General features: G+C 47.9%; 1 protein-coding gene across 2 annotated transcripts; it reads left to right on the top strand.

Annotated features, from left to right (window-relative positions):
• Positions 1–6,659: 6,659 nt before the first annotated feature.
• Positions 6,660–19,699, top strand: PGLYRP3 (peptidoglycan recognition protein 3). Of its 2 annotated transcripts, none has more exons than XM_069574494.1 (7): positions 6,660–6,923; positions 7,581–7,782; positions 8,406–8,524; positions 9,685–9,837; positions 11,204–11,402; positions 15,185–15,303; positions 15,941–19,699. In XM_069574494.1, the coding sequence occupies exons 2-7, from the start codon at positions 7,670–7,672 to the stop codon at positions 16,117–16,119; spliced, it is 882 nt and encodes a 293-aa protein (XP_069430595.1). In that variant the 5' UTR covers positions 6,660–6,923; positions 7,581–7,669; the 3' UTR covers positions 16,120–19,699. The 2 variants fall into 2 exon arrangements, with proteins under 2 accessions (XP_069430595.1, XP_069430603.1); XM_069574502.1 differs by having other exon boundaries at positions 6,666–6,772.
• Positions 19,700–20,132: the final 433 nt, after the last annotated feature.

Raw genomic sequence — 20,132 nt, 5'->3', positions numbered from 1 at the left:
TTGTTTCACAAATCAATGTATAAATGTTCTCAATTTCTGGATTGTGAGAAGGATCTTCTCATATTCCAGTTACTATAGATTGAATTTTGCTATAGATTGGTTTTTCTAGTAGTCTGTATGGATGTGAGAGCTGGACTATAAAGAAGGCTGAAAGCCAAAGAATTGGTGCTGTTGAACTGTGGTATTGGAGAAGACTGTTGAGAGTCCCTTGGTCTGCGAGGAGATCCAACCAGTCAATCTTGGAAATCAGTCCTGAATATTCATCGGAAGGCCTGATGCCGAAGCTGAAACTCCAATACTTTGGCCACCTGATGTGAATAACTGACTCAATGAAAAAGACCCTGATGCAGGGAAAGATTGAAGGCAGGAGGAGAAGGGGATGACAGAGGATAAGATGGTTGTATGGCATCACTGACTCAATAGACGTGAGTTTGAGCAAACTCCAGGAGATGGTGAAGGACAGGGAAGCCTGGCATGCTGCAGTCCATGGGGTCACAAAGAGTCAGACACGACTGAGCAATTGAACAACAAAATAGATTGAATTGTGTCTCCCTGAAAATTCATGTGTTGACGCCTTAACCTCCAAGGTGATGGTATTTGGAGATAGGACCTTTGGGAGTTAGTCAGAGCTAGATGAGATCATGGGGGTGGGGCCCTCATGAAGAGATTAAGGTCCTTATAAGAAAAGACATCAAAAGCTTTCTCACTCTCTCTTTCCCCTCACTAGGTCAGGACACAGTGAGAAGATCCCAGGGCCTGAGAATATTCTCTTGTCTAACAGTTGGAAATGAATTATCTGAAGAGACATATGTGCTGACAAAGCAAAAGACTCTTGGGAAGGGGTGCCTGGGCAGAGAGTAGGAGGGTAAGGGAAGCCAGGAGGACTGCTCTGCCATGTGGCTCACAGTCTCAGGTTTTATGGTGATGGGATTAGTTTCCAGGTTGTCTCTGGCCAATTATTCTGACTCAGGGTCTTTCCTGGTGGCTCACACATTCCTCAGCCAACATGGATTCTAGCAAGTAGGATTCTGGGAGGTTGGCATCTCCTTTTGACCTTTCCCAAATTTTTCTGGTTGGTGATGACTTAGTTCTGTGTTTCTTACCAGAACCTCCTGTCATAAAATAACTCATGCAAATGGGTTGCTATGGTGCCTGGCTAGGGTGGGTGGTTTCAACCAGTTTTTCCCCTAACAGTTCCAAGCCAGGAAGAGAGCCCTCACCCAAAAATGAGCATGCTGGAGTCTTGATTGTGGGCTCTAGCCTCCAGAATTGTGAGAAAATAAATTTCTGTCTAAGTCATTCAGTCTAGGGTATTTTATGGCACCCTGAGCTAAGATTCCTGTATACCTCAATATTTTATTTTAAATCTCTAGATTTTAAAATAATAGTGTCTATCTTAATTGAAATGCAAAACTAAAAAGAATATGCAAGCCCAATAAAGCATTCTCCAAGCAGTCAGGTGCAGCCTCTGCTCTGTAGGGTGGTTGTTGGTGTGCTGGCCTAGCCTCCCACTTCTGACTTTGAGCTCCTTGAGGGTGGGGACCCTGTCTTCTTCCTCTCTGGATTCCACACACCTAGCAGTGCAAAGCATAGCCGATTGGCAGGGCTTCCTGGAGGCTGGGGCTGAGGAAGAAGCTGGGGAGCCTTGGGCAGCCGCACCCTTTCCCAGGGAGGAGGTACCTGGGATTATTCACAGGGCGGGTCCCTGCTGTCAGCACCTCTCTGGTCTCACTAATTCCCTCTCCGTGCTGTAGACGATGGACTGAGCAGAGCCTGGCCCTCCTCTTACACCCCCTCTCCCGCTTTGGTTAGGGCTCCTGGCCTTTCTCTTCTCTCTGAAAAGCCAGGGCCGTCTTCTTTCCCGGGGAGAGAGTGCCCTCTAGTGCCTGGGAGGGTGAAGGCCGAGGAGGAGGGCAGGGCCAGAGGCCAAGCCTGAAAGGAGGCCCTGCCAGCCAATGAGGGGTGAGCCGGCTGCAGCTTGACCTGTGGGACTGGGACAGCAGGGACCCACAGGTATTTCTGAGTGTGTGTGTGTGTGTGTGTGTGTCTTCTTGAGAACCCCCTCTATTATTGGAGGGATTGGACTCTATCAGGTTACAAAGTTAACATGGTGGAGAAAGCTCCCCCGATCTCCATTCTTGAACTCTTCCTCCAAATAAGAAAACTCTCTACCCAAATTGTTCTAAATGGGTTTGGTTCCACCATGCCTGGATCTTTCTTGCCAAAGGTGTGGGTCCTGGGATCACCTCTACCCAATTTCTTTCCTTTCTGACTAGCCTGGAATCCTTATCTATTATATCTCACTTGTCTCCTGTTCTGATATTTCATCTTCATTTTAAGTACAGAGAATACATAGCAATGTGAGCCATGGTGGGTGAATTGTGGCTGCAGCCTGTCCTGCTGGCTCAGTGTTTGCAGTTAGAGGTAGGGGTGGGAGACACCAGAAATTCCTGCCTTGGCATGATCAGGGGTTGGGCTCAAGGTTTTCTACTTCAGCTGTGTGATGTGACAAGCTCGGGACAGCATTCGCTGCATTATCATTCATGGTTGGGAAGCACCACGATCAAGTGACCAGAGTCTAGACCTCCTGTTGACCAGAATTGATTGCTGGTGTCTAGGTAGTTTTGCAAGACGCCAGCTTCTTTCCTGGGAGGCTAGCCTACGGGGCTTCCATTTTGGGCACTGAATCCTTGCCTCTTTTTTGATCAAAGAGGGAAGCTCAACACTTTCCCACATTAGGTGACTGCCTTCCTCTGTGGAGGGCTCACTTGTCATCAGGACACAGTCTTCTTGAATGAATGGATTCCTGGGTGTTAATGGCTGAGAGGTTGCTTGTCCTGATCCAGGAAGCTCCTATATGCTCATTTTAAACTGGGGTTCTAAACATTTTCCATCTGGGAACTACTGATGATAACATAAAATCTCTTGAGGGTAGTCATCTACCCCATTTGATCTCAAACTTTCCTCTACAGTTTCTTAATAGGATAATTGGGAGAACAGTTGATGTTTTGGTTGACATCTCACGGAGTCAGTATTTCATTTGGATTGAGTTGAAATAAGCAGTTCATTTCTGCCTGACACAGCAGAAAATATTTCTGCAATGGAAAGGACATAATAATCCTGGAGATTAACCTCCTGGGCCCTTGTTGTGAATCTCCATCATCAGAAACTCAAGCAGGTTGTGAAGTTCCAGGCAGAGGCTTTCAAGTCAGACAAATCTGCCCTTTCTAACTGGGTAACTTTGGGCTAGAGACTTAATCTCTCTGAAGTCCAGTTTCCTGATGATAAGCACAATTCTCATGGGTCATTGTGAAGATACTTCATGAGTAACTGTGAAGTCCTCCTGGACAAGGAAATGGAAACCCACTCCATATTCCTGCCTGGAAAATCCCATGGACAGAGGAGCCTGGAGGCTGTACAGTCCATGGGGTCATGAGTTGGACATGAATTAGTGATTAAACTACCACCAGTACCTCAGCAAATACTTGGAATATAAGATGTGATCAGTATTTGGTAAGTGCTGCTATTAGTACCATTCTCACTTGAGAAGAAGTTGGGTGAGCATCTGTCACGAATCTTTGCGAATAAAGCCCAACCCTGCCTCTACTGTCGGAGAAGGCAATGGCACCCCAATCCAGTACTCTTGCCTGGAAAATCCCATGGATGGAGGAGCCTGGTAGGCTGCGGTCCATGGGGTCGCTAAGAGTCGGACATGACTGAGCGACTTCACTATCACTTTTCACTTTCATGCATTGGAGAAGGAAATGGCAACCCACTCCGGTGTTCTTGCCTGGAGAATCCCAGGGACGGGGGAGCCTGGTGGGCACCGTCTATGGGGTCGCACAGAGTCGGACACGACTGACGTGACTTAGCAGCTGCCTCTACTGTAGTTTGCTTCTTCTGAGCCTCACTGTTCTCACATGTAAAAATGAGATTATGATAATTTCACAGTGATAAGAAAACAGACTCCATATGATTTCAAGACCATGAAATTTTTGCACCTTTTTATGTCCCTAGGTATATCTCCTAGCTTACAGTCAAAGAGAACTTGAATATAATTTGTGTCCTATTGTTGTGTGAAAATTGTATAAATTTCAATTATGTTCAATTGATTCACAGTGCTTTTCAGGTCTGCTGCTGCTGCTGCTAAGTTGCTTCTGTTGTGTCCGACTCTGTGCGACCCCATGAACGGCAGCCCACCAGGCTCCCCTATCCCTGGGATTCTCCAGGCAAGAACACTGGAGTGGGTTGCCATTTCCTCTTCTAATGCATGAAAGCAAAAAGTGAAAGTGAAGTTGCTCAGTCATGTCCGACTCTTAGCGACCCCATGGACCACAGCCTACCAGGCTCCTCCGTCCATGGGATTTTCCAGGCAAGAGTACTGGAGTGGGGTGCCATTGCCTTCTCTGCTTTTCAGGTCTGCTATAACATTCTATGTCTCTGTATATTCATTCTGTTAATTTTTGAGAGTTTGATATTGAAACTCCAACTAAAAGTCTTAGTTTATTTACTTAAAAAATAATTTAATATATAGTGGAACTATATGTAACCTTGTTTTGTATTTTCCAAGCCTCCTGTAAATCTGTTATCATACTTTCATAATTAAAAAAATTAAAAAATAGGATTACGAATATCTTATGGGAATTTTATAAGAATTAAATATAAAATAGCAGCACTAAGATATAAAAACATCCATGCAGTGTTTATTCAAATAGCTACTCAAGAGTTTTAGAAATTGTTATTATCTGTGCTGGAAATCTGTAGATGAGGCACTGGGGTCCTAGGAGGGACCATGAATTCTCAGGGTAATAGTAGGCTGGTGGCTAGACAGAGGTGTTGCTGCTGCTGCTGCTAAGTCGCTTCAGTCGTGTCTGACTCTGTGCGACCCCATAGACGGTAGCCCACAGACTCCCCTAACCCTGGGGTTTTCCAGGCAAGAACACTGGAGTGGGTTGCCATTTCCTTCTCCAGTGCACGAAAGTGAAAAGTGAAGGTGAAGTTGCTCAGTCATGTCTGACTCTTCACAACCCCATGGACTGCAGCCTACCAGGCTCCTCCATCCATGGGATTTCCAGGCAAGAGTACTGGAGTGGAGTGCCATTGCCTTCTCCAGACAGAGGTGTTAGCTCACCTTTATTGAGCATCTGCTAAGGGTCAACCTTGTCCTGAGGACCTTGAGAAGACTCACCAGGTGCTGGTCTTTAGGAGGTTCTCAGTTTGGCAAGGAGGCAGATGAGGGCCGTGCAATTGGTAGGTGCTCTGTTTGAAGGGTGAGGATGATTGGTCTGACTATCGGTGTCTCTCCCAGGGCTGTGATCCATACTCTGCCTGTTGGCGACCTAGGACCACATGAGGATGCTGCTATGCTTTCTTGTCCTGTCTGCTTTGGATCTCGCGGCTTGGGGTGAGTTTTCTTTTACTAGGTCACAAGTGCTTTTGGCATCAGCTCCAGCCTGGTTGTGTTGGTAAATTATCCTCTCCAGGGTCCTCATTCCTCCCCATCAGCTATGTTCCCTATTGGAGTCCAGCTCAGGCGCCCCCTCCCCAGCTGAGACGGGCTCCGGTCCTCAGCAGCCTCTCCAGCCTGCCCGGTACAGCCTGGTGTCAGGGTCACGGTCAGGCATTCGCTCCTGATGATTTCACAGAAGGACAGAATCTCAGAACCACGGTGGAGACCCTTAACAGCTTAGTCTTGTAGACGGGGAAACAGGCCCCACTGTGGCAGTGACTTGCTCTCGGTCATCTGACAATTTGGGGGTGGATGCAGGGTCTAGTGGTTATGAACATTGGTCTGGGGTCAGACAGCCTGGCTTGGAATCCAAGTCCACAGCTTAAAACCCATAGCATTTTAGACAACCTCTCCAAGCTCCGGTTTCTCATTTGTATAGAGGGAGTAGTTAATTTGCTTGTTTACTTCACAAAGATATTTTAAGCCACAAACGTGATAGCGCCCTTGAAAATGCTTTGTTAACTACAGAGCTGGTCTGTGGGTGACATTGTTGTTCCAGTGACATTGCCCCCATGACCTCTGGTACTGAACAGACAGAGGGGAGTGAGGCATATTTGTGATGCTTTTGTGTGTGTGTGTGTGTGTGTGCGCTCAGTCGCTTCAGCTGTGATCTGACTCTTTGCTGCCCCATGGGCTATAGCCTGCCAGGCTCCTCTGTCCATGGGATTCTCCAGGCAAGAATACTGGAGGGGGTTGCCATGCCCTCTTCCAGTGATCTTCTGGACCCAGGGATCGAACCTGAGGCTCCTGCATTGCAGGAGAATTCTTTTCTCACTGAGCCATCTGGGAAGCCCATTTGTGGTGATTAATCCTCCATTAATCCTATCTTTAAAAAAAATTAAGTTGGTAGGGCAGTCACAACGGTCTGTAAATTTCTGTATTCCAAGAACCTTGCCTGGATCACTAGGTGCTTAACATATTAATACATGTTCATGTGATGACCATCTTGGTGTGTGACCCTCTGGTCTATTAATACATATACAGCTGAACTGGGAATGAGCTGCCCAGCTGAGAAGACAAGAGAGACTGCATTGAACCTGAAATGAAGGGAGGCTGGGGAGGCTGGAAGGGGGGAAAGGCCTCACTGGGGCGGATGTGAGAGGCAGAGGCAGGGTGTGGCCAGATGCCTCTGTGGTTTTCCTCTTTCTTGTTTCCTAGAGGAAGTCACGTGGGTCAAGTGGGAAGTTATCTGGGGAGACCGAGAGGCTGTGGGCTATGGGGTCGCAGGAGGAACATGGAGCCCGTGCCTCTGAGCTGGTCAAGGTATTTTCCAAGGACCAGCACCAAGCGTAGTATTCCTTTGCAGGGGATTCCCTAGAGTTGTCCTTGAATGAGACCCAAGCCAGGGGGCTGTCACAGGAGCTTCTGGACCTGTTTGTTGGCATCTCACAGCATATTCACACAGGTCGCAATGGTGAGGCATTTGTGGGGGCTGCCTGGGGCTTTTTAGGGAGACAGAAGTGTTTCTTAGACCATCAGTATGGCTGGGTGGGGTGGATGGGGTAGGGTAGAACCACAACTCCTCCCATGGATTGTCCTGAGTCCTTAGGCAACGGTGGGTTCCAGAAAGGAGAGGAAACCCAGGGAAAAAAGACAAGAATCCCAGTCTCTAGCTCTCAGGGTAGAGATGCCACTTCACTCAGGCAGTTCCGCTCCCAAGTAAGGATAATGAGGGAGCCCTCGGGGGTCCTGGGGTCCTGGGTGGGGCTCTCATAGCCTTGCCCACTGCATATTCACCTGAAAGAGGGAATCCTGCACCCCAGTGTTCATGGGGCTTCCTGTGGGCTCTGGCTGGGGAGCTGCTGGTTTGAGGAGAGTGGCAGAACTATCCTCAGGAGCCTGGTGGTCTACAGTCCATGGGGTCGCAAAGAGTTGGACAGGACTGAGTAACTAACACTTTTACTTTCACTTTCAAACAAGAGATGGAGAAGGGAAGGGGAGGCTGTGGGGGCGCAGGCCTCCTTCTGGGGCCTCTTTCATCACAGAGGATTCAGGGTGGCCTGGACAGCCTCCAGAGGGCATGGCAGGGCCTCAGCATGCCAGCCTATTTCCCCTCTCCCCTCCCCGCCAGGTGTGCCCACCATCGTCTCCCGCAAGGAGTGGGGAGCCAGATCCCTGACCTGCAGGGCCCAGCTGACCCGGCCCGTGGCCTATGTCATCATGGACCAGATCGCAGGGATGGAATGCGAGGAGCAGAACGCGTGCAGTCAAAAGCTGAGGGGCCTGCAGTCCCGTTCCGTCTACACCAAGGGCTGGTGTGATGTGGCCTACAAGTAAGAGGCTGGCGGGGTCCCTGGAGCCCACGTTTGAATTGTCTTCTGTTCCCCCTCCTCTGAATTTCTTAATTTCCCATTCATGTTGGTTTTCTAATGAATAAAAAATGCTGATATAAACAGAATCCAGAGTCTCCCAGGGGTCATGAGGAGGACCACCGTGAGCCACATATTCAGATGTGGTCTGGGCCACTAGGAGTTCCAGGAAAGAAGCGAGGGAGGTGGGTGATAAGTACAGTCTCCCTGTTGAAGCTCGAAGAACATTTCAATTTATGAAGGTCTTTACAAGTATTACTCAAGTAGGCTTTCCCTGCCATACTGAGGAATGGGCAGGAGAAATATTACCACCCCTGTGTCATAGGTGAGGATGCTGTGGTCTGGAGAAGTTAGAGAACCAAATGAATTATTTTTAAAGTGAGATTCTGGGAAGCACAGATAAACTAAGTCATAAGAAAATTAAAGACACATTCCTGCATCTCTTGAAAGCCTAAAATGCATTATCCCACTCCCTTTCACTGTTATGTCATTGTAACATATGAGCCTCTAGAACTTTTGCATTCCGAGCATGCAAAAAGTTTCTGTTACAGAAATTTGCCATTTAATCATGTTTCCTTGCCTGGCAGCTTCCTGGTTGGGAACGATGGCAGGGTGTATGAAGGCGTGGGCTGGACCATCCAAGGCATGCACACCCAGGGCTACAACAACGTCTCCCTGGGCCTCGCCTTCTTTGGGAATAATCTAGGTAATGGTCACCCCTCTGGCCCACCACCAAGGAACTGTCTACACTGTCTCCCATCACCCACTCTTGTCTTTTCAGCCTACATCATGCTGTTCTCTGATGATGGCCCCTCTCTTGAAGTTCTTTTCTCCCTTGGATTCTGTGATGGGGCATTTTGGGAGTTCTCTTTCTCCCCTCTGGTCTGTACTCCCATGAGACTGCTGAAGCCACCACTGATACTGCTTAAGCTCATAGTTACTGCCATCACTTTGAGAGTCTGAAAAAAGTGAGAGTCGCTCAGTCGCCTCCGACTCTTTGTCTCCAGGCCAGAATACTGGAGTGGGTAGTCTTTCCTTTCTCCAGGGGATCTTCTCGACCCAGGAATTGAGCCAGGGTCTCCTGCATTGCAGGAGGATTCTTTACCAACTGAGCTATCAGGGAAGCCCTGAAGTTGATAATTAGGAACTGGCAGAGGCAGAAAAACGTGGCTTCTCTCTTCCTCCAGTGTCTCCCTTTGGTAGAGCCCAACCAGTGGCCAGCAAGCAAGGAAGTCTGGGAAATGTAGTTTGCAGGTTTCTAGTCCTCTGCAAAGCACAGGAGAGCACAGAGTAGGCCATGGCTGATTCATGTCAATGTATGACAAAAGCCACTACAATATTGTAATTAGTTTCCAATTAAAACAAATCAATTTTTTAAAAAAAGGAGCCAACAAGAAATAACTGGCACCTGCCAGGATCCTCATCTTCCAAGTGGGGCTAGTAATAGCATTTATCTCAGAGGTTTTCTGTGAGGATTACATGAGTTAATGAATGTGAAGAGCACTTGGCCTCATGTCTGATAGTGGAAGCTATTAAATAAATACAGTCACCTTCTCCACCAAGCTAGGGCATTCCTGACTTGGTCAGGTGGGCCTCCTACATGTAGCTTTCACTGTCTCCCAGTGACTCCACATAGTGACGGAGTAGATAAGTAAGGCACTTGGAAGAAGTCACCAACTTGGTTTCTAAGAGCTGTGTGTAAGTACTTCTTTGTCTCTTAGCCTCTCTGTCCTGGCTACTGGACTGGTTTTTTCTCTTCTCATCCATCAGTCATTTAGGCTCAAGGGGTCAACTTATCCTCCCTCTACATCTAGACCAGGTTGGAACATTTTGCTAACAGTTGTGCTCCATGTCATCCTCTCTCAGGCAGCAATCCCAGCACCACTGCCTTATCAGCCGCAGAGGACCTGATCTTCTATGCCATAAAGAAGGGTCACCTATCACCCAGGTATATTCAGCCGCTTCTCTTGAAAGCAGAGAGCTGCCTGGTTCCTCATCAGCCACTGACGCCCAGGAAAGGTAAAGCCTCTCTGTCCTGCCTCATCCTCCGCCCAGTTACCACCCAGCAACAGTAGGGAATGCCTTTTCTTATTGGTATTCATTGGTCTCAGACCAAGGACATCTCTTGCTGAGATCTGGAAAATTCTAAGAGGGCACCTTCCCGGCCTCTCCTTTCCACTGGAACCATATAGCCATGGAACCATTCTTGACATAAATATATATGTACACATGTTTTCCGTCAACGAATGTTTACTGAATACCAGGCACTCTTCTAGGTACTGAGGGTGCAGCTGTGAACAAAACAGATGAAACTGCACACTTAAGTAGGGAAAGATAGAAAATGAAGAATCAATAAGTGAAAGGTGTATGATGTTAGATGTAACATCAGGGTTATGGAGAAGAATAAAGCATGGAAATGGGGTGGGGTAAAAAAAAATATATAGATTTGTGCATATTACATGAACACACATACACGCACAATCTCCGTCTCATAGTCTCCCTCGCTCACACACACCTCCTTCTAAAAGCAAAACAAGCCAACCTTCACCATGACCACAGCACGCTGAGAAAAGCTTGGGTTCACAGATTACACTACTGTGAGCGTGAATAGTCCAGGAAGCTGGAAAATAAAAATCATGCACCACTTTGGAAAGACAGCAGCAACCTAAAACCAGCACAGTGACAAGTGCTTTCAATAGTTTAGCACTCTCTGCTAGAGTGGATCTTGCCTGCTGCTGCTGCTGCTGCTAAGTCGCTTCAGTCGTGTCCGACTCTTAGCGACCCCATGGACTGCAGCCTACCAGGCTCCTCCATCCATGGGATTTTCCAGGCAAGAGTACTGGAGTGGGGTGCCATTGCCTTCTCTGGATCTTGCCTAGGTCTCATCAATGTTATTCATTAAGGTTTTCAAGTTGCAAGTCTTTAAAATTTGTCTTGCTTTCGGACTAGTGTTGTCTTCATTAATAACAGTTTTACGTGTGTAGACTTCTTTAGAGATTTCAAATTACCATATGCATGTGATCAGTTCAGAAAGTCAGCTGATTTCTGCACATTGGTCTTGTCATATAAGTACATACATCTGCATTTATTTGCAGTGCATATTCAAGCATGTAGGTATCAGTAGTATTTTCCCTTCTGCTCACATGCTGATTTCCACAGTTGTTATCAGAACTTGACTTTTGCCTCTGCCCCTTGGCTCCATCTGCCTGACCCAGACAATCCCTATCTAGACTTTCCCAGAATCCCACAAAATCTCACATGTTAGGATGTGTTAGTGGGTGTTAGAGGTTGGGGATTCTGAGGAGTTACCAGCCTGCAATTGTGAGATTGTCTACATGTGGGCACAGGTGAATTCGCATCTCATTGTTTTTTCCCCTCACCACAGCTTGCCCCAACATCATCACAAGGTCAGCTTGGGGAGCCAGACAGACGCACTGCCCTACAATGAGCCTCCCAGCCAAATATGTTGTCATCATCCACACTGCTGGGGCAACCTGCAACGTATCCATGGACTGCCGGATCCGCGTCCGAGATATACAGTCTTACCACATGGACACACAGAACTTCTGTGACATCGGATATCAGTAAGTGGGACTGGTGCAAACTTGACCCTCCTTTTCTTCAGGGCTATAGGAAGGAAGGCTTGGGGAGGGAGCCAGTGTTTACCAAGCTCTTCTTTTGTGCCAGGCGCTTTACACAAGACATCACCTTTTTATTTGTGCAGGATTCTGGACTGAGCATTCTTCAGAGCCTAGCCAAGGTTTAGTTATCTCCCCTGGGCATGTTCTCCATGAGTGGTTAGGAAGACTCTGAAAGGAAGATGTTAAAACAGTAGTGATAAACCAAGAGTGCAAGACCCTTATGGGAGGCTGTCAACGGACCATGCCTTTTAAATTTAATCCCTTCCAACCAGCCAGAAACCCAGACCCTGTTCACCCACTACTGCCCTTGAGCCCAACCCCAAACTTGCTCTCTCTGATGTTAGAATCTTGCAATACCTCTGGTATTGCTTACTCCATTTATAGACACAAGAAACTTTAACTTCTTTGGACTTCTTTTGCCTCCTCTCTGCAGTAGGGCAACAATACCTTATTTGATTGATAATACCAAGTGAAATAATAAAAAAAAATGTTCTCTTTCGGTTCCTTTAATGCCAAGTCTACAATTAAGAAACATAGTAAGCTAGTAGAACAGTGGGAAGCTTCTTAGGCATTCCCTTGGAATGTTCATAGAAGAAATTTAGGGTTAGAGTATGATAACTTAATTATTAATACTAATTTTAATTTTATTGGCATCTAGTTGATTTACAGTGTTGTGTTAGTTTCAGGTATACAGCAAAGTGATTCAGTGATAACCTATAAAAGTATAAATTAAAAAATTATTTATTTATTTATTTGCTGGCTGGTCTGGGGCTTCATGGGCTTCCCTGGTGGCTCAGAGGGTAAAGCGTCTGCCTGCAGTGCGGGAAACCCGGGTTAGAGCCCTGGATTGGGAAGGTCCCCTGGAGAAGGCAATGGCAACCCACTCCAGTACTCTTGCCCTGGAAAATCCCATGGACGGAGGAGCCTGATGGGCTGCAGTCCATGGGGTCGCAAAGAGTCAGGCACGACTGAGTGACGTCACTTTCTGAGTCTTCTTTGCTGTGCTGGTTTTCTCTAGCTGTGGGGAGCAGGGGGTGCCTCTTCTCTAGTTGTGATGCGGGCTTCTTTTTGTGGTGGCTTCTCTTGTTGTGGAGCACAGGCTCAATGGTTATGTCTCATGGGCTTAGTTTCTCCACAGCGTCTGAGATCTTCCCGAATCAAGGTCAAACCTGTGTTTCCTGCATTGGCAGGTGGATTCTTTACCACCGAGCTACAGGGAAGCTGTGACTTAATCACAACAAGTTTTATGAAGTCGCAGGTGGGTTTACTTTTATATACGTCCTGGTGGCTCAGATGGTAAAGAACCCACCTGCAATGAAGGAGACTTGGCTTTGATCCCTGGGTTGGGAAGATCCCCTGAAGGAGAACATGGCATCCCACTCCAATGTTCTTGCCTGAGAATCCCCATGGACAGAGGAGCCTGGCGGGCTCTAGTCCCTGGGGGCGCAAAGAGTTGGACACGACTGAGTGACTAAGCACGTCTCATTCTGGGCCGGCTGCCTCTCTCCTCTGAACTCCCATTTTAAAAACAGCCTTTGTAAATAAGAGAAAACTATGGCTGCATTTTACAGGGTTTTCCACAGCCTTGTTATGGTTATTAAGCTTAGTTAGTAAAGAATTAAGTGTGGAAATTCCAAATGGAAAATGCCAGGAGCTGAGGGAATGTCAGTTTCCTTTCACATTCATGCTTTGGGGACTGGCTTGGTTCCTGTCCCTTGACTTTGGAAGCCTGTTACGGTGCCCACTCCCACTGCAGCCTCAGGATACAGCATCTGTTGCTCTGGCACCAGCTGTGCCCAGTATGGACAAAGGGCCCTCCCGTTCATCATTTCTTACTTTTTCACCAATATTTATTGGGGTATCCCTGGTGGCTCAGCAGTGAAGAATCCTCCTGCAATGCAGGAGATGCAAGTACAGTCTCTGGAGAAGGAAATGGCAGCCCACTCTAGTATTCCTGCCTGAAAAACCCCAGGATAGAGGAGACTGGCGGGCTACAGTCCATGGGTTCGCAAAGAGTCAGACACAACGGAAGCAGCTGAGCACGCATGCACACTGTGTGCTTGGTGCTCAGCGAGATGAATTGGCTCCTTCCCTTGTGGAGGAGAGACGATAGTAAACAGGTCATGACGATTGTGAGTGTTGGCACCGGAGTGGATGAGTAACAGGATGTGCCCAGGGTGGACCTCTAACAAGACTTTGGAGGACTGAACGGTATCACAGCAGGGCTTCGGCAGGGAGAGGCATCCACACTGGGCCATGGCTACGGAGTGGGGGTCAGTCAGGCAAAGAAGGATACGGAGTGTTCCAGGCAAGAGGGAGCAGCATATACAAGGGCCTGGAGTCCAGACAGAGCACAGATGGAAGAAGCTTGCGTGCTGACTTGCTCCAGTCACGCCCGACTCTTTGCGACTCCATGGACTGTAGCCCACCAGGCTCCTCTGTCCGTGGGATTCTCCAGGCAAGAATCCTGCAGTGAGTTTCCATGGCCTTCTCCAGGCGATCTTCCTGATCCAGGGATCAAACCCATGTCTCTTATATCTCTTGCTTTGACAGGCGTGTTCTTTACCATTAGCACCACCTGGGATGCCCACAAAGAAGCTTAACTCCTGCCTAAAACAGACTACAAAGAGGGGACTGGTGAGAGGGAAGGCTGGAGAGGTTGACGGGAGCCACAGCACAGGGGCCTGGGCATTGGTCCTGACAAGCTGACTCTATTTGAAAGGCAACTGGAAATCCATACCCTATAATGGGATCTGTATTTAGCAAAACCTCTGGGGGCTGTTTTAAGCATGGATTGGAAGGAGTAAAACTCTGGGCAGACAGCTTTTGCAGTAATTCAGACAACAAGTGATGGTGACCTGGAACAGCATAGCAGCTGTCTGCATAGAGGTAAGTGGAGAAATTTAAAACAGGAGAAATGGTTGATAAGCCATGAATGTTGATTGGATGGGGCTGGGAGAGGGAGAGTGAGGAATTCAGTCTGATGTCCAATTTTCTAGCTCAGGAAATTATGGAAGAAGATGGGTTTGTTTGGACATGTTGACTTTTAGAGCTTGTAATTGAGCTATGGCTTCCCAGCTGGCTCAGTGGTAAAGAATCTGCCAGCCAAGCAGGAGACATGGAGACGCGGGTTCAGTCCCTGAGTTGGGAAGATGCCCTGGAGAAGGAAACGGAAACCTACTCCAGTATTCTTGGCTGGGGAATCCCATGGACAGAGGAGCCTGGGGGGCTACAGGCCATGAGCAGATATGAGTCAAAAGCGGGCAAAAGTGTTGGACACGACTTAAGCGACTAAAAAACAGCAACAGTTGGAGTTATTAGACTGGATGGTTGTCCAGGGAGAATATGTTGAGTGAGAAGAGAGAAGGGGTGAGACCAGAGTCCCAGGGGAGGAGAACCAGGGAAGAGAAACACGTCAAGAAATTAGTGGCCAACAGGATCAGAATAAAAATCAGTTTTCATTACTGGTGTAACCATGTGGCCGTGGACTGATGCTGCCGTCATCATTGCTTGTCACTGTCTGTCTTCATTTCTTAGGTTCAGGGGCTTTGTTTTTTTTCTTTTGCCTTTTTGTCTCTGTTCACACTGGCACATACGGTAATAGTAATACTAATGGTAATACTAATAATAGTAAGTGGATGAAAGGATGGATTAATGATTCAAGGAGTGAATGAAGCCAGTTCTCCCCAGAGTAATTTTCTCCTTTTCCCTTTGCCTGACTTTAGCTTCCTGGTGGGCCAGGATGGTGGTGTGTATGAAGGAGTTGGCTGGCATACCCAAGGCTCTCACACATACGGATACAATGATATTGGCCTAGGAATTGCCTTCATAGGCAACTTTGTAGGTAGGTAAGGGGTAAACATGGGGTGGGGGGACTCTGGATGATGAAGTAGTATGTGAAATATCTGGGAAGCAATGGGGATAAGATGCATTGTGGTGCCCGACAGTGTCAGTGAGACTCTCAATGCAAGAGGCAGGTCCCCAGGAGTCCCTCTCAGGCAGAACATTTCCTCCAAATTCACCTGTACCAATACCCGATTCAATGTGTCTTTAGAGCCATGCCCAATGCAAGCATGGAGCAAGAGAGAAAAAAGTCTTTTGCAAACTTTGGTGTTTTCATAGCACTGTTGGCAAATGCAGCTTCTTCCTTGGTAACCATGGCAACAGCACTGGGGAGCACCACTATCTCTTATGGACAAGCAATGAATGGTCTGGTCCTGCGATGTCTGCCCCGTGGTGACTGTTGAGAAGTGGTGTGTTGAGCTACAGTTATTTTTCAGAGAGGTTTTGAACTTTCTAGAAGGCAGAATCAGGGAACACAATGACCTTGTTTTCCCAATGTGCCTGGCTGCAGAAACTTACAGGAATTTGTTGGCTATGGTGGTGATGGGGGTAGAGGGAGACTGGGCTATGCGCTTGTTCTTGCCCAAAGTAAGTAACCTTGAGACCCTAGTGACTGCTTGGCTAAATGTATTTTGCAGAAAAACCACCAAATGCTGCAGCGCTGGAGGCGGCTCAGAACCTGATCCACTGTTCTGTGGTCAAGGGGCATCTGGTCCCCAACTACCTGTTGGTGGGGCACAGCGATGTGACTGATATTCTGTCTCCCGGACGGGCTTTGTACAACATCATTAAGACTTGGCCTCATTTCAGACAATGAGGGCACCCCAGTTCCTCCAATGCCACCCCTCCCCAACTCTAGCTTCTGAGCCTCCCCTTCTTCACCTTCCATCCTGACTCAATACCTGCGACCCCTCCCTGCCAGCCCCATCCTGTTTCTTCTGCTTCAGGTTTGTATGATCATTTCCTAACTAGTATGATCAGCTCCATGTGATCAGACTCCACAGTGGGGCATTCCGGCCCTTTGAGTCTGCACACGGCCTCCTTCCCTCCTCACCTGCCTCTCCCCAGCACCCACCTCCTCACCCAGCTGAGGCTTCTTGTCCCTTTGTACACACCCCTCTCCTGGTGTGCCTTCAACTCACTCAGAATGACAATGCGGATAGTGGAGTGCAGTTTATTACACCAGCGGGCTCAAGGCAGAGTCTCCTCTTAGCCAAGGACTCTGACCGACTTTTGTGAAAACCTTATATACCTTAAGTGTACTACTCAAGCCCACACCCCCAAATTCCTTAAACCTAGCCTGAAAAGTGTTAAAGGCAGATACAGTCAGGTTACAGCCATGATTCACAATCAGAAGGGTCAGCTGGTTATGTATTGTAGCCTTCACCAATGGGTGCCATAAAGATTAAGGTGATTGACTACATAGGGGATTATTACATTCTTTTTGGTGACAGGAAATCTTGGTATGGAATCTGGTGTTTATCAGTCCGGGAGGCCAGTTCGGCCGTAGGTATGTTATCCCCATGGCTATCAGGCACACAGTCCAAAGCTCACTGAGAATGCAAGATGGAGTTTCCTTCTTTTTCAAGATGGAGTCAGCCTGGCCTGTTCCTTTCCTCTCTCACCATCTGCCTGACAGCTCCCGGCCTCACAGGTGACCCAGGTCAACATCCCAGCCCCTCCTCTCTGTTCACACACCACCTTGTCTGTATTTGTGTGCAGCCCTTATTTCAGGGCAGTGATTGTTTATAGAAATTCTCTCCGCTGGGTTGTGAGTTTGTCCAGTTTCGTTTGTGTCTGTGTCCTCAGTTCTTCAGCAGTGTCTGGAATACAGAAAAGTGAAAGTGAAATCACTCAGTTGGCTCCTGCTCTTTTTGACCCCAAGAACTATACAGTTCATGGAATTCTCCCGGCCAGAATATTGGAGTGAGTAGCCATTCCCTTCTCCAGGGGATCTTCCCAACCCAGGGATTGAAACCCAGGTCTCCTTCATTGCAGGTGGATTCTTTACTGGCTGAGGCACAAGGGAAGCCCAAGAATATCGGAGTGGGTAGCCTATCCCTTCTCCAGCAGATCCTCCCAACCCAGGGATCGAACCGGGGTCTCCTTCATTGCAGGTGGATTCTTTACCAACTGAGCTATCAGGGAAGGTGCTACAAGTATTTATTGGAGAAATGGATGAACAAATGAATGAGTGGACCAAGTCCTTGCTCGCCTTTCCAATTTGCTTATCACTCCCCTTTTGGGGAAGACTTGTTGGATGACACCTCATCCCACCAGCATTCTCTCTATTCTGTTGCCTCCCAGTCTGAGACTCAGAGCTGCTCTGGTTGCTCAACTGCAGTGGTTATTGTGTCTCCAGATTCCCGTGTCGCCGTCCTCCCAGAGCTCCCTGAGGGCAGAGGCTGTGTCCACACAGCACTGCTCTCTGTCCTTCCCTTGTTGGGTCTGCTAGGCATCAAGCTGAGCAGGGACTCAGAGCTTGGGGGCTCTGCAGCCTCCCCCCCTGGGCTCCTCCTGCCCAAAGTGAAGCCTCATCCTTTCAGGTGGGGGAAATACTGACTGCTCTTTACTAGAAGCACAGGAACTGGAAACTCGCTGCTAGTGGTTAGTTTTTCCTGATCTGGAAACAAGGGAAGGAGGAAGAAGGGGAGAAACACGGACTCCCCACCCCCTCCTTTGGTATTCACATGAGTCTTTGCTTCTAGAGTGTTTCACACCTCTTAGAACAAAGTAGGTTCGACCTCACATTTTCACAGCTGTGCTTTTCAAAGACTGTCCCCCAATCTCACTGGATTCACTTTATCCTCAGGCCACCTGAGGACCGAAGCAGGGGAAGGAATTGTTTATATAGAGAGTCATAGGCCTGGGGGTCTCAATGCTCCTTTCTGACTTACAGAGCCAGGGGAAGAGGGGAGGCTGCTCCAGGAAGAGACCCCCTAGGGATGGGAGTCACTGGACCAGAAGCTCTGGTCAACTCAATCCCTTCTTAGGGGTGAAACCTCCCCAACTTGCCACAGTGTGTCTCCCCTTCTCTTACAACATCCAGGGTGAGTTTCAGAGCCCTTCCTACAGGGAGTGGTCAAAAAGGTGGATGTATGATGAGAAATGATCCCAAGAAAAGAGCTGCCCTCCGGCTGGGAGCCAGTGTGAGGAATCCCGCCCGTGACAAGGTCATGAGGAAGGAAGCTGACATACGCAAGGCGTGCTCAGACTTCAGGGACCCCTCTGGAAACTCCTAAGCATGTACCCCAACAAAAATCTGCCGGCTTTTGTGCTCTGCTTTTCTACTCTTCTGACATTTTCTGGAAAAAGTCAATTCAGGGCTTTAGTCTTCTGCATTTGAAAGAGTGTTTCAATCCAAATACTCCTCTTATGGCTTTCTAGCCTGCCTGCAGGACTCGTACAGCTGCGCGTGTGATTGTTTGAGGCCTCCTGACTGCAGGAGGCACAGGAAGCTTAAAACATCCTAGGAATGTAGGGGCTTCCGAGGAGTCAAAATCTTTAGAATAGGACTGATTAAAGGTTTCATTTGTTGAGTCAATATTTGCTGCCAAATTTTCACATCCTTTAGTTGTAGATATAGTTAGAAAAACAAGTAGTAGACCTTGTGTTAGCAACATTAGATCTTTGAGTTAAGTACCTTCTTTGTTGTGTCCCACTGCACCTTTGTTCTATAGAGATGTAACTTTAATGTTAATGCTTTAAGGAGATGTAGATTAAAGAAAAACACTTCAGGGGAAACAAGATTAACATTCATTAAGGAAGAGAGCCAAAAAGTGTTAACAAGCCTCTTGGCCAGAAGATAATGTAAATCACCTGAGACCTTTTGTATACCAAATGATGTATAGAAAGAGCTTGAGCTGGGAACGCTACATAATCTTGTGTTACCCATTGATCTCTGTGTTTTATCAAAAGTATAAAAGGCCTTCTGAACAATAAAGGAGGGGGCCAGCTTCCCGGGGCCAGGGGCCAGGGGCCGGGGGCCAGCTTCTTGGACCAGCTTCTCTAACTAGTCTCCCGGCCTGGTTTCTTGGCACTCTGGCTCCCCCCGTGTCTCTCTCTCTCTTTCTTCTCCTCTCTCTCTTTCCCTCTCTCTGCTCTTTACTTTAATTTCGGGTTGAATTTCCACCTGGAGCGCGGAGGCTCACCAGGTCTACTTACTTGCCCCGGCTGTTAAGATCCGCGAGAAAGGGAGCTTAAGGCGAGGCACCCTTAGATATTCAAGCGGGCGCCGGTGGCCCAACGTAGATGGTGCAAATTCCTTGTCTGGAATTTTATTGGCCTTCCGCGTAAACCAAGCTATTCAGCCCTCTTCCTCCACTTAATCTTCTTACTACACTATAATTTCTTAATCTAATCTTACTTTAATAAATAAACAAGTCTTTCCACGCCGACGCCGTCCACCCTTCGAATTCCCTGGATCCACCGGGGCTGGACCCCGGCACCCTCCAGCTTTCTCTGCCTTTCTTACCACCCCCCAAAGAGGAGGGTCTCTGGCCTTTAAATCAAAGCACATGCCTGGCCTCAGGGTCTCACTAGCCTACCCAGCCCCTGCCCCAGGCAGGCTTTCCTGGGGGGTGGGGGTGGTGGGTTGCAGACGCCCCCATCTCCATCAGTGCTCATCAAGGCCTCCTCAAATCAGCGTTATTGCAGGGTCTGAATTATTCTCTTTTCAAGATTATTTACTTTTATTAGTCTTAAATACACATAATCTAGGTGAAACCAGAGCACTCAGTAGGAAAATGCTTTTTCAAGGTCAATCCTGAGGCAGCCAATTCCATTCAGTTGCCTCTTAGGAGTCCTTTGTGTGCAGAAATTCTTTCCAGC

Source organism: Ovis canadensis, chromosome 1 (genome assembly GCF_042477335.2).
Source record: "Ovis canadensis isolate MfBH-ARS-UI-01 breed Bighorn chromosome 1, ARS-UI_OviCan_v2, whole genome shotgun sequence".
In the NCBI taxonomy this organism is placed as follows: Eukaryota; Metazoa; Chordata; class Mammalia; order Artiodactyla; family Bovidae; genus Ovis; species Ovis canadensis.
Note: the sequence above shows the minus strand (reverse complement) of the source record. Positions and strands in the feature narration are given on the sequence as shown.